The 14,128-nt window shown below is 38.1% G+C and overlaps 1 protein-coding gene across 3 annotated transcripts in view; it reads left to right on the top strand.

The window, feature by feature from the left end:
- The window catches only part of FAM81A (family with sequence similarity 81 member A), a 79,567-nt gene that overhangs the window by 59,817 nt on the left and 5,622 nt on the right, over positions 1-14,128 (top strand). For all 3 annotated transcript variants that reach the window (XM_036736978.1, XM_036736979.1, XM_036736980.1), the window contains exons 5-6: positions 112-241; positions 2,605-2,711. In XM_036736978.1, coding sequence (XP_036592873.1) covers positions 112-241; positions 2,605-2,711 — 237 coding nt within the window. The remainder of the gene's footprint in view (positions 1-111; positions 242-2,604; positions 2,712-14,128) is intronic.

Here is a 14,128-nt window from a genome sequence, read left to right as displayed (position 1 = left end):
GAACATATTGTTATTTTAATAGAAACAATGTATCTTATGATATTTTAAATAAAATTTTGGTTCATCTGTTTTAACTTTTGTTGTTTTTAACTTTGGTGTTCACCTGGACAGGTGTGATGCCAGCATAGCTAGATTGTCTGCAGAGCATAAAACAACATATGAAGGGCTTCAGCACTTGAACAAAGAACAGCAGGCTGCCAAACTTATTTTGGAAACTAAAATCAAAGATGCAGAAGGACAGGTATGATATTATAAAAATAAATATCTAAAATGGTTGATTCACAGTTAGCACAAATACCTTGAGGTTAATAGTTTCTTGAAGCAGATGAGTCAAAAAAAATTTTTTTTAATACTGGGCCTGGGTTTATACAGAACTACAAGAACTTTTCCCTTTTATTTCTCACATCTTCCTGCCCTTTGTCATGTTGGATGTATCAGCAGAGCAGTTTTTCATATCATCTTATTTGCTTATATATAGCATACATGAAATGAAACAATTGATGCTATTGTGTGACAGGTAGTCAAAAAAACCTAGGCAAATTCCTGAGTGTATTGAGTGGTCTGGCAGTGTAATTCAGCCCCTAGTGGTAAGAGGTCCAGATGGTCTCTTCTAAGAAATATGGCTCAGTCCCAGGTAATTTCTAATTCCTAAAAACTTTGTGAAGCCAAGTTGAGTCCAGGGACATCATGAAGGCTCACATCTGCCCCAGGGTGGGCATGAGCTTAATCCTTTCTGGGGATTTTCTATACTGAGGCTAGGCCAAGTCTCTTCAGAGAAACCCAGACTAGAGGATGCTTCCTTTCCTTCCTCTTCTCCCCTCCCCCCACCCAATCTACCATTATTTAAGTTCCTATCCTTGGCCATTTGCCAATACCAGGTCAGCTTCTAAAGGTTGGAGGTTAGCTGATATATTTGCCTAGGCATTCACCCAGGTGCATTTGACTCTATTTCAGACTTCATTAGACTTTAAAATAAACTCATTTTCTACCAGCCAATTTGGGATGAGTTGGCAGGGCCAGGAGGCAGGCAGCATGGGTTGGGAATAGAGCTACCTTGGCTTTTTCTACAATCCTTATACTGAGCCTGGGGAAAGATCTCTGAGAAGTGGTCACATAGGTACCAATCATCAAGGCAGAAGGATGCCTTTTCCTGGGAAAAGGGCTATAGTCAAATGGTTAGGCACAATTCTTTATCATGGGAGAGAGGGAAAAAGCATTTCCAAAGCACCTACTATGTGCCAGGTACTGTGCTAGGTGTGGGTAATTCACAAGGCAGCCTCGTCAGTTTTGTTAAACATGGCCATTCGTGTCAGTATCGGAGCAGAGCACAAAGCAGGAAAGCTATAGGCTCTCACAAGTTGTTTATTGCTGCAGCCTGGAACCCCTTGTCTCCTGAGTAGGGCCTATTCAGAACTTTTGCCAGAAAGACTGCCCACATAGTAGATGTCATCAAAATTAGAATTGTTCCAGTTACATTGAAATTGGCAAGAGATTGGAGCACTTGCAGTCACACAGATGGTACAGGGATTGCAGTAAAATGTCCATTTTAATAGTCAGCCAGTTGTAAAAAGGCCATAGGGTCGTTGGTTTGTACTTATGGGAAGAGATGAGGTGGAATAGCAAATGAATAAAACCATTTCCTCTCCTTCCACTACAACTTAGCTCCATAATTGTGGTTATGATAATGGAAAAGACTATATAATCCTCGCCTACTTTTATAATAATTTAGTCATCCAGTAGATTTTTATTTAGTATCTTCATGTGTATAGTGCTGTGGCAGGCACTCTAGGGAATACAAAGAAACCTAAGAAGAGATCTCTATTGTTAAAAAATTCTAATCCAGTTGGAGAGAAAGATGAATGTGCATGAATTTAAATAGCAATACATGGTATTTTGTTTGTTTCCTTCTCTAGAAGCCTTCCAGCCTGGGTTGAAACAAAATAATATAGGTTATAGCTTCCATGCCAATCAGTATTAGGGGCAGGTACTTCTCACCTGGAGAAGAGGGAGGATAAAGAGGAAGAAGAGAAGAGGAGGAGGAAGATGATTCGACCTCCTTTTCTTCCTCCTACCTCTTTTCCTTTTCTTCCTCTTCTGTCTGAGTTCTTCAATTGATGCATATGGAATATTTCCCATGCCTTAATAAAAAGTCTTTTTGAATTGCTAAGAGACCCCTCCTGTCCCTCACACCAAATAATCACTACTTCAAGGCTGACCTTCTGGAGAAGAGTATCTCTGATTGTAGCTAGGCTGATCCTAGGGCAATGGACCACAGCCCATTACTGGACCAGAATAAAAGCTTTTCCAACTTGATGTTGTCTGTCAGATCTTGTGTTTCACTGGCATAGAACTCAAGAACTGTTACCTCCCCACTTTGATGAGGCTTTGTGAGTAGGGGTTTAGTGGAAGGTTCATAACAAAGCTAAAACTGCTAAACAAGATTATTAATCACTTTTAAAATTCTTGGTATAATTAATAAATTTCTCTTTTCTAAAGTTACTTTTGGTAATGATTTGTATGGACAGTGGCCTCTAAGGTTCTTAGTTTAAATCTATAATTCTGTGATCCTATATGGAATTTTAAAGTGTGAATTACTTTTTTCAGATTTCTCAGCTTTTAAGCAGAGTTGACCTGTCAATATCAGAGCAAAGCACAAAGCTGAAAATGACCCACAGAGATAGCAACCATCAGCTTCACCTTTTGGACATTAAGTGAGTAGCCATTGTACTTAGAAATAAGTTTTCTTGGTTCAGAAATTTCAACTTAGCAAACATTTATTAAGTGCTTTCGATGTACAATATATATTTCTAGGAGCATAGTTGAACCAAGTGGAGGTGAGTTTTTTTTGTGAGTTTTTGCAGTGCTATTCATTCTTAATTGCTATGCTGTTCATATGCTACAATTCCCAGTCTGCTTCTTAACTTTTTTAACAGTTACAGGAACGAGTATGTTATAGTTCATTTGGAGAGAAGTGCTCATTTGCTAGTAGAAATTCTCTTCTTAGATTGCATAAAGAGGGAAAGGACTCATATGTACAAAAATATTTATAGCTGTACTTTTTTGTTGTAGCAAAGAGCTGGAAATGAAGTGAATATCTATAAATTGGGGAATGGCTGAACAAATTATGTTTTTTGAATGTAATGGAGTATTACTGCATTATAAGAAATGATGAAAGGGACAAATTCAGAGAAATGTGGGAAAACTTGTACAAACTGATGCCAAATAAAGTGTAGAAATACAACTGTTTTTTACAGTGATCACAATAGCATAAAGGGTAACACTTTTGAAAGACTTAGGAACTTTAATCAATTCAATGAGCAATAACAACTCCAGAAGATTGATGATGAAGCATGCCTATCACCTCTTATTAGAAAAGTGATAGACTATAGACACAGTATAGGACATACGTTTCTATATACAATCATTCAACAAAAGGAAGGGCTTTTATTTGAAGAGTGCTAGTTGGGGAGTTAGGGAAGGTGGCAGTTAGAGATAGTGTAATTAAAAGAAAAAGGAAGAGAGGAAAGAAAAGAGCATCTGTGAAACTTTTCAGTGAATACACAGATGACCCCAGAGGGGAAGTTCTGAAGGAGGCAAAAATTGATAGGGTAATGTTGGTACTACCATTTTGTGCTGATCTGGGCTTGATTCAGGCAAGTCTCACGGTAGTTGAGGTTTTATATTGGAACAAAATGAGACATTCATAGGTCATTCCAATGTTAACAAAAGGAAATTTACTTAGCTACAGCTAGAGAAGGATTTTCAACAAGAATAAGGATTGAAAACCCCTGGAATTGCTTCAGGTGAATGCAGCTCCCATTTGGACACCCCCCCACTCTGATAAGCATCTGAAGGCCCCTCTAGTCCTCAGTCTGTGCCCTTACTCCCCTGGGCCAACCAGGTCTTGAGGAATGTCTCAGTATTGTTTAAGGAAAACTAGTCTAGCCTGCTGGACAAATGGGTCAGGATATTGCTGCTCCCACCCATGTTAAAATTGATATATATATTTCCAATTACATGTAAACACAATTTTTACACAATTTGTTTTTTAAAATTTTGAGTTCCAAATTCTCTTCCTTTCCTCCTCCCTTATTGAGAAGGCAAGCAATTTAACATATTTTATGCATGTGGAGCCATGCAAAACAATTTCTGTATTAGACATGTTGTGAAAGAAAATACAGACAAAAAACAACTGAGAAAAATAAAGTAAAAAAAAAGTATGCTTTGACCTGCATTCAGATTCCACCAGTTCATTCTCTGGAGGTGGATAGCATTTTTCATCCTAAGTCCTTCTGAATTGTCTTAGATCATTGTATTGCTGAGAATAGCTAAATCATTCACACAGTTGATCATTGTATAATATTGCTGTTACTGTGTACAGTGTTCTTCTGGTTTTGCTCAGTTTACTTTGCATCAGTTCATGTAAGTCTTTCCAGACGTTTCTGAAAGCATCCTGCTTATCATTTCTATAGCACAATACTATTCCATCGCAATCACATATTACAACTTGTTCAGCCATTCTCCAATTGATGGGTATCCCCTCAATTTCCAATTCTTTACCTCTACCAGAAGAGCTGCTATAAAAACTTTTGTACAAATAGGTCCTTTTCTTTTTTTTAACCTCTTTGGAATATAGACCTAGTTGGGTCAAACGGTATGTACAGTTTTATAACCTTTTGAACGTAGTTCCAAATTGCTCTCCAGGATGTTTGAATCAGTTCACAATACTGCCAACAGTGCATTAGTGTCCCAACTTTCCCACAGCCTCTCCAACATTTGTCATTTTCCTTTTTTGTCATATTAGCCTATCTCGTAGGTATGAGGTGGTACCTCAGAGTTGTTTTAATTTGTATTTCTGTAATTAATAGTGATTCAGAGCATTTTTTCATATGACTATAGATATCTTTGATTTCTTCTTCTGAAAACTGCCTGTTCATATCCTTTGGCCACTAATCATTTGGGGAATGGCTTGTATTCTTAATAAATTTTACTCAGTTCTCTATATATTTGAGAAATGAGGCCTTGTTATGAGAAGCTTGCTGTAAGGTCCTCCCCCCCCCCCAGTTTTCTGTTTCCTTCTTATTTTTGTTTGCATTTGTTTTGTTTGTGCAAACCTTTTAAATTAGTTGTAATTAGAATTATCCATTTTACATCCCATAATGCTCTCTATCTCTTGTTTGGTCATAAATTCTTACCTCATCCATAGATTTGACAGGTAAACTATTATATGCTTCCTTAATTTGCTTATGGTGTCTCCCTTTATTTCTAAATTATGTATTCTACTCTTGCTATCTGCTTCCATTTTATGGGTGAGTTCATCCCATTCGCATTCACAGTTATGATTATTAACTGTATATTTCCTTCCATCCTAATTTCCCCCTCTCTTTATCCCTTTCTCTCTTTCCTTTTACCCTTTCCCACCTCAAAAGTGTTTTGTTTCTGACCACTGCCTCCCCCAATCTGCTCTCCCTTCTATGAGTATCCCTTCACATATCCCCTTTCCCATTAGGAAAGATAAATTTCTATACCCAACTGAATGTATCTATTATTCCCTCTTTGCACCAATTCCAAGGAGAATAAGGTTCAATTGTTGCCTGCCATTCCTGCCTACCCCCCAACTTCCCCTCTATTGTAAAAGCTATTTCATGCCTCTTTTATGTGAGATAATTTACCCCATTCTACCTCTCACTTCCTCCTTCTCCCAGTGCATCCCTCTTTTTCACCCCTTTGTTTTATTTTTTTGGACATCATCTCATCATAGTCAACTCACACCTGTGCCCTCTGTCTATGTATACTCCTTTCTAACTGCCTTGATAGTGATAAAGTACTTAGGAGTTGTAAGTATCATCTTCCCTTGGAGGAATGTAAACAGTTTAATCTTATTGAAACCCTTATGATTTCTCTTTCATGTTTGCCTTTTTGTGCTTCTCTTGAGTCTTGTATTTGTAAGTCAGATTTTCTATTCAGTTCTAATCCTTCCATCAGGAATGCTTAAAAGTCCTATATTTCATTGAATGTCCATTTTTCCCCTGAAGGATTATACTCAGTTTTTCTGGGTAGGTAATTCTTGGTTGTAATTTTAGCTCCTTTGCCTTATGAAATATCATATTCCAAAACTCTCCAGTTCTTTAACTTGGAAGCTATTAAGTCCTGTGTTTTCCTTACTGTGGCTTCTCAGCATTTGAACTGTTTTTTTCTGTCTGCTTGCATTATATTCTTCTTGACCTGGGAGCTCTGGAATTTGACTCTGATATTCTTGGGAGTTTTCATTTTGGTATCTCTTTCAGAAGGTGATTGGTGGATTCTTTCCATTTCTAGTTTATCCTCTGGTTCTAGGACAGGGGTGGAGAACCTGTGGCCTTGAGGCCACATGTAGCCCTCTAGGTCTTCAAGTGTGGCCCTTTGACTGAATCCAAACTTCACAGAACAAATCCCCTTAACAAAAGGATTTGTTCTATAAAACTTGGACTCAGTCAAAAGGCTGTACCCAAGGTCCTAAAAGGCCACATGTGTCCTCAAGGCCACAGGTTCCCCACCCTTGTTCTAGGATGTAAGGGCAGTGTTCCTTGATAGTACCTTGAAAGATGATGTCTAGGCTCTTTTTTTTTGAGCATGGTTTTCAAATAGTCAAATAATTCTTAAATTATCTCTCTTGGATCTATTTTCTAGGTCAGGTGTTTTTACAGTGAAATATTTCACATTTTCCTCTTCTTTTCATTCTTTTGATTTTGTTTAATTTTTTTTCTTGGTGTCTCATGGAGTCATTAGCTTCCACTTGCCCAATTCTAATTTTTAAGGAATTATTTTCTTCAGTGAGCTTTTGTGCTCATTTTTCCATTTGGCCAGTTCTACTTTTTAGGAGTTCTTTCCTGCAGTGAATTTTTTAAAAACATCTTTTTGTATTTGGCCAATTGTGCTTTTTAAGATGTTCTTCTCTTCAGTGATTTTTGTGCCTCTTTTACCATTTGGCCTATTCTGTTTTTTAAGGACTTATTTTCTTCAGTAATTTTTTGTTCCTCTCTTACCAAGCTATTGACTCTTTTCTCATGATTTTCTTGCATCGCTCTCATTTTTCCCCAATTTCCCCCTACCTCTCTTATTTGATTTTTCAAATCCTTTTTGAGCTCTTCCAGAAATCTTTTATTGGGGGAGGGAGCTGAGACCAATACACATTTTTCTTTGATGCTTTGCATGTAGATGTTTTGACTTTGTTGTCTTCTTCTGAGTTTGTGTTTTGATCTTCCTTGTCCTCTTAGTAACTTTCTATGGTCAGAGTTTTTTTGTTGTTTGCTCATTTTTTCCAGCCTGTTTCTTGACTTTTAACTTTTTATTAGCTGTGCTGCTGGGGTGCAGGGGGCATTGTCTCAAAATTTAGCTTTTTTGCACTGCTCTTTTCAGAGCTAGTTCCTGGGGTCTGCGAGTTTTCAGTTCTTCCAAAGTGTTATGATTTAAGGAGAGGTGTGGTCACTGCTCTCCTGTCTTATGCTGTGGTTTATAAGTGACCACAGTCTCTCTTTTCTGCCCTGGAACTATTACCAGGATCCCCCTCTTGGAAATGCTCATCTCCACTCTGGGACTTCTACCCAGAACCACAAACAGGCATGTGACGGAATCCTGTGCCTAGTGATAGCAAAGGGTTTCCTGTAACCTCATTCTGACCATTTGTATGACTCCCTTACTGTCTGTGGGCTGGAAGCTCCAGCAGCCTCCACCACCGATTCATTCTCCCTCAAGGCCTACTGCTATAGGTTCATTATATTCATTCAAGGTTCAGTTCATTATATTTTAAAAGGAACAAGCAGTGTGTTGCAGATTCATGGATTCACATGTAATCTCCATTTTCTGGTCTTTGTATATGGAAATGTTCATGTTTGTTGGTGGTTTTCTAGTTCCCAATAAAAAACCAAATTAAAATGAACTTCATTTGATCTTACCTGTTTGTTATTTTGCAAATGAACAGAAGAGATGTAGGCGTGCTGAAGCTGCTTCTTGTGTTCCCGTCATTAGTTTTACTGCATCAGCATGGCAGCGGAATTATTTCCTTGCTTTTATCAACTTTTGGAATGATTTTTCAAAGTTTACCAAATAGTTTGTCTTTTGTCTTTCATTATTTCAACAGTTGGCATGGGAGATTTTGCAGGGTATATTTGTTTTGGTAAATTAATTTCGATTTTTTTTTCTTTTGCAGTGTTTGGGTGAAATACATGGGGGATAAAGGCAATAAAGGAGAATGGTTGTGGTCCAAGTGGGGAAAAATTATATTAACTAACAGATAGCATTCATCACTACCCATAGTTATAATTAGTCTGTACTAGGGTTCAGAATAGTAAAGATTTTGGCTTTCTTGACTTTCTTCAACCCATAATAGAGTTCCAAATGGCTAAATCTCCGTAAAGAGTGTCTATGCACACATACCAAGGTCCATCTTATTTTTAGGAACTTAAAAATTGCATTATTGAGCCAAACTCAAGTGGTCTTTCATTCCTAGGATTCTGTCTAGTAGAAACATTGAAAAATGTATTATAAGGGTGGAATAGTCCTTCTTGGAACTAGCTATGAAGGTTAAGGAGTGTATACCATAATGTTCCATTTTTCTCAAGTCTGTAATGGCCTATTTAAAAAAACCTTAACTCAAAAAAAAGCCAATGTAAGTTCCTCTGCCTCTTGAAGAAATGGATGCTATAAATGTTAAACATCAAGGGGTGCCTACTAATTCTAGCCTTCTTTCATTTGGTGACTAAATCTATTTTCACCCTACCTCTGTTCTTCAGGATTTTATAAATGTTGAATCTCAGCCTTCATCACCCTTTAGTTTCCAGTGAACCATCATGTATTTCTCTAGGGTTTCTGCTATGATCTTTCTTATCAATGTGATTCACAGTAGCAATTTGGAAGTATTTTAGTACTGTGGTCATTGTAGCAATTACTTACACATGTTAATTAATAGTTTAACTATTTTACACCTTAGTTATTTTAGACCATTTCCCCCTTCTAAAGACCAGGGTAAATGACTAAGCCCATCTTTTGTACCGTCATCAAGTAATCCGAATTGTTTTCTACCTTGCTTTCTGCCTTTGGTACATTTTAAAGCACTTGTTATTGTAGTCTCTAGAATCCTTTGTAAAGTGTTTCCTTGGGGCAGCTAGGTGGCGCAGTGAGTAGAGCACCAGCCCTGGAGGGGCTGAGGATCTGAGCTCAAATCTGGCCTCAGTTGACACTTGACACACTTACTAGTTGTGTGACCTTAGGCAAGTCGCTTAACCCCAATTGCCCTGTCATGCCCCCTCAAAAAAAGTGTTTCCTTATTTGGCCCACCTAATTTATGATTTTCACTTGACCTGTTAAATTTTGTGAGATTCCCTATACTCCTCAGTTAGATTCTTGTATTTTTTTTAAAAGATGCCCCTTTCACCTGTGATAGCTCCTTACACTTTGCCTGTCATGTGGAGATCCCCTTTCTCTCAAGTTTCAAGAGCACAGCAACACCATATTCTACTCTCACTAAGTCTCCAAGATGAATTTTCAAATGTCTGATTTGTTTTTTGCTTTTTGAACTTAGCAGAGATTTTTATCCGAGGTTTTCAGTGAATTCTTTAAATAGTCTTCAGACTTCCTGTGGATTAGTCACGTTAACTCTTCCTTTTATTTTCTTCCCTAATTATTGTACCATGTTTGCTAAAAATGAATAACTAAGTGATGGATTTCTTTCATTTTGCTTCTCTCAGATGAATGGTGAATTGTGCTGTGAATACTCAGTGGTTCATTTTCAACTACTGGTTCTTTGGCTGTATTCAGGACCAAATCTATTATGTTTATCTTGAATTCTAAAAGTGATTTTCCTAGGAAAGACCACTTTGCTATCCCAAAGCTGTCCTCTATATCTGTCTGGATAAGGCCTTGTACCAATTCATGTTTGGCATTTGAATTGGTAATCGAGGTTTCCCTTTGTTTCTGCCTGGCTTATTTTTTCAGCTTCTTCAGTTTTTAACATTTATAACTCAATTTCATCAAATGTAGATGATCCTATTTCTCATATATATATATTTATAAAAGTATGGGAGTTCCATTAATAGAATTTTCATATGACTTTTTTAGACTTGTAAGATTTCTATACTATTCCTTTTATAGAGGACCTGTGATTTAGTTAATGTACGAACTCCCTCCATTGACACAAATTTCAACCCATCTCTAACTTATAGCCTTATAAAGTTGCCTGAGGATCCCGGATGTGGTCACACACCTAGTAATTATTAAGAGGTGGGACATGAACCCAGGTCTTCCTGACTTCTGCAAGTACTCTTATTATATTCTACTACTGACATGGGACAATAACATTATAGTAGCTAAAACTCTACATGAGGAAGTAGAAATGATCTGGGAGAAAACAAAGATGTGGAGAACAGCTGGTCTAGTCCAAGCATATGCAGAGGAAGTCTGTGCTAAAGGTAAAATAATTTTATGAGGATTATCACATTGATTCTGAAGATATCTCAAAGAGGGGAATATAGCAAAGAAAACAATCTGATTTTATTATTCCCTTTGAAAAATAGGTGATCAAAAGAAGATTAATAACTACCAACCCATATCCCTATTTTCCCATCTCTACACCAGTTTTATGATACTAATCTATATGAACATCAACAGCCTCCTTGATGAAAATACAAGAAGGGAACTGGCAATGCTTTTGCAAGTAATATTCTACAGCAGGCTACATTTTTACAGCCACAAAACTGATTGGATGAAAGATATAAGGAATACGAGATCTCATTGTTTGTTGACTACAAAAAGGCATTGATTTGATAGACCAACATCTCCTCCAACAAGGCATTACCAATGAATGTGTCAAAATCACACAAAACTCCTTGAAAGATGTTGCAGCTGAGGTAATTTTGTTTGACCTTCTGTTAATACCAAGGCAGACATAAAATGAGGCAGACTTACCCAAAATGCTTGCCACCATCATTGAGCATGTCCAGAATAGAGTCCACGTGGAAGAAGGATTCCCTGTGGGTGCTGGCTCTTCATATGTTCTTGTTTGCAGATGATATTGTGCTGATTTCATACATCCTGGAACATTGCTGGGCTTCCTAAATGAGCTCTACAGTGACTCAAAAGAATTCAACTTAACTCTTCACACTGGCAAAAGTTAGTTGATGGAGCATGCCTCTTGTCCAGACTGTGATTTATAGTTGCATAGACAATCCATCCGCACATGCGCTTTGGACAGACACTACATGGACAGGGAGTTGGGCCCAGAATTGAAAAAGAGAGCTTCTTAGATTACCTTTGGGAAATTGCATAGTACTTTTAATGAGCCAACAACTTCTCCCTAAGAATTTCTTATGATATTCTTCCAGTGAGGCTGTATATCTGTGAGTCTTAGAATACCATAGTCACTGAGGAATTAAAGACATTCAAAGGTCAGTGGAGAAGCCCAACATGGCCTCTCTGATATGTTGAAGCCTGCAAGATATCACCAACCAAGAATTGTGCAAGAGGATGTCATCGAAGAGATGTATGACTGGAAAAGAATGTGGTTCAGTTGTATGATAAGAATGAGACAGGTGACTAATGACAGCCACACCAATGTGCAGTTCACTGGTATTCATACGATGTCGTGGAACTCAGAGGGAGGCCCCTGTGGAGGCTATATCTAAGGACAGGGACAAGTATGGCTTAGGATGAGAGGCCATGGATGGGTTGTAGTCTCTGTTGTTGGAGGGACTATCCACACTGATGGGATCACAGGTTCACAGAAGCAGTATTAGTTAATTATTTCTCTCATTTGTCCTTCTAATAAAGTTTGTAGTATGACAGACCCATAGTCCTTCAGTGAACCTCCCACCAGGCTTCTGAGGTGCTAAACAGATGGGGCTAAATCACTGGTTTGCAGGCACCTGTCTTTGGAGTTTTTTTTTTTTTGTTGCTCCTAGAATCAATATAGAAGCATTTATACGTTCCATCTTGAATCTGGTATGGTTTTTTTAAAGAAGAAACTAATTATTTTTCTCTCCCATGTGAGGCCTGAGAAGTAGGAATATCCATATATTTGCCACCCAAAGTCATTTCAACTTGGACAAGAATGAGGACAGAGGAAGTAGCGGATTTCTAGCAATCTCTTCTCTTATCAATCAAAGTGGGGGTGGAAGAGGGCCTTAGACTAGGGAGGGACCCCTCTGCCTTTTCATCTGGCCCAGTTGAATAGCTTCTTCCCCCTCAGGCTGGACCACCTGCTTGTGTTCTTGCTGCCCTTTCAGGTCCTTCCCCTGTATCATCAGACTCTTCAGGCAGTTGTTCATTTTCTGGATGTGGGCCAGGTGGGGGGGAGCCCTGGGCTCTCAATGGAAATTCTAGGGAGAAAGGAGGAGCAGTATGGGTTTTTTTTTAAACCAGTCATACGAATTTTATTTGAACTTATATCATCTGGAAGAAAAACAACTTTTCTCTTCACCTGTGTTGCTTGGTGATCCCATGAGCTCCAATGGATTCAGTTATCTCTAGGCAGAGGATTTACTTAGTTTATTTTCAGATCTAGTTATCCATATTTAACCTCTCTTCTATCTCTAGTCTTTCATCTCCAACTCCCTATCACAGTCTGGAACTAGATGTCTGATAAACATCATAAACTGACCCAGTCCAAAACAACTCACTAAGTCCCCAACCCCTCTCCTCTTCCAGATTTTCCCATTGTAGTCAAGGGTAGTGCCATCCTTCCAGTCACTCAGGATCACAACCTGTGTGTCATCCTTGACTCTTCCCTCACCGCCTCTCACTCCCCACATCCAATCTGTTGCCAAGTACCATTAATTTTTACTTTATAACATCTCTCATATATGTTCCCATTCTCTCCTAACACCATCAGACCCCCCTAAAACTTCTCAAACTAGTAATCTTAGGCTTTTGGAGAAATTTTGTACATTCTGAGGAACAGCAGGCAGCTCATAGATAAACTTCTTTTAACTTGTAGTATATCCCCTCCCACCTCTTTCCAGGCAACTAAAAGAAGAAACAAAATTTAAAATGAGTCTATCAAAGCAAGCACTCTGCCAAAGTCTCCCCTATTCATATTTGCCAAAGAAGATACCTCAGACATTTACTGAAAGTTTACAAAAGGAAGCAAATAAACCTACTTCTTTATGCTGACATGAACAAAACCACTGGGCTACAGCGACATTCAGAAGAATTGTTTTTGCTCTTTTGAAAGAGACAAATCCAGGTGTGAACAGGAGAAGCTGCTATAGGACTCTGAAAATGGACCTTAACAAATATATAGCTGCTTCTAAATAAAATTCAATTCACAATATATGCAGTTAGTTCAGCATTGGTGTCAAAAGACCTAGGATTGACTCCCAGTTTCATCACTATCCATCTCTTATTAGCTGTGTAACCCTAGGTAAGTTATTTGATATTTCTGAGCCTCAGTTTCCTCATCTGGAAAAGATATTTTCACTATTTTTCACCATAACTTACCTCACAGAGTTGTTGTGGGAAAAAAATTATAAGATCATAAGGTCCAAAGAAAATGTGAACTATTTCCTCCTGGTTCCTATTTTTCCATTGCCACAGCCTTTGTTTCTTTTTCCCTTGGAGGAGTGGAGATTTTTTTGGTCTTATGAAGCAGTGTGGAATGTGGCTTTGCAGCTTTGTTGGTTATGCAAATATCCTGTATAAAGTGAGGTATGTATAGACCTATAGCTCCCACTGGTGGGGGGAAAAAGCTACTTTAGAATCTGGGGGGCATATTATTCAAAGGGAAATGTAATTTATACAACATTTTGATGTATTTTGTATAAATCTGTGAAGGTTTATCAATGTTTAAACTCATTAGTCATAACAACATTTAATTTCTGAGCTGCAATATCACATATTGCTCATTCCAGCTGCCTAATCTTGAGCTACCTTTCTTCTGCCAAGTGCAGTGGGTTAGAATTGTATTGTCTCTGAAACAGCAGCCAAAACAGTTTAATCTTTTATTATAGTATCATCAGTTTGGATTTAGAAGGGACCTAACAGCCCATCTACTCCAAATTCAGCCCATTTATTTTGAATTTCTCATTTTACAGATAAGGATACTGAGGTCTAGAGGGAAAATAGCTTGTCCACAGACCTACAAGTACTATAATAATTG

Source organism: Trichosurus vulpecula, chromosome 8 (assembly GCF_011100635.1).
Source record: "Trichosurus vulpecula isolate mTriVul1 chromosome 8, mTriVul1.pri, whole genome shotgun sequence".
NCBI classification, from domain to species: domain Eukaryota; kingdom Metazoa; phylum Chordata; class Mammalia; order Diprotodontia; family Phalangeridae; genus Trichosurus; species Trichosurus vulpecula.
Note: the sequence above shows the minus strand (reverse complement) of the source record. Positions and strands in the feature narration are given on the sequence as shown.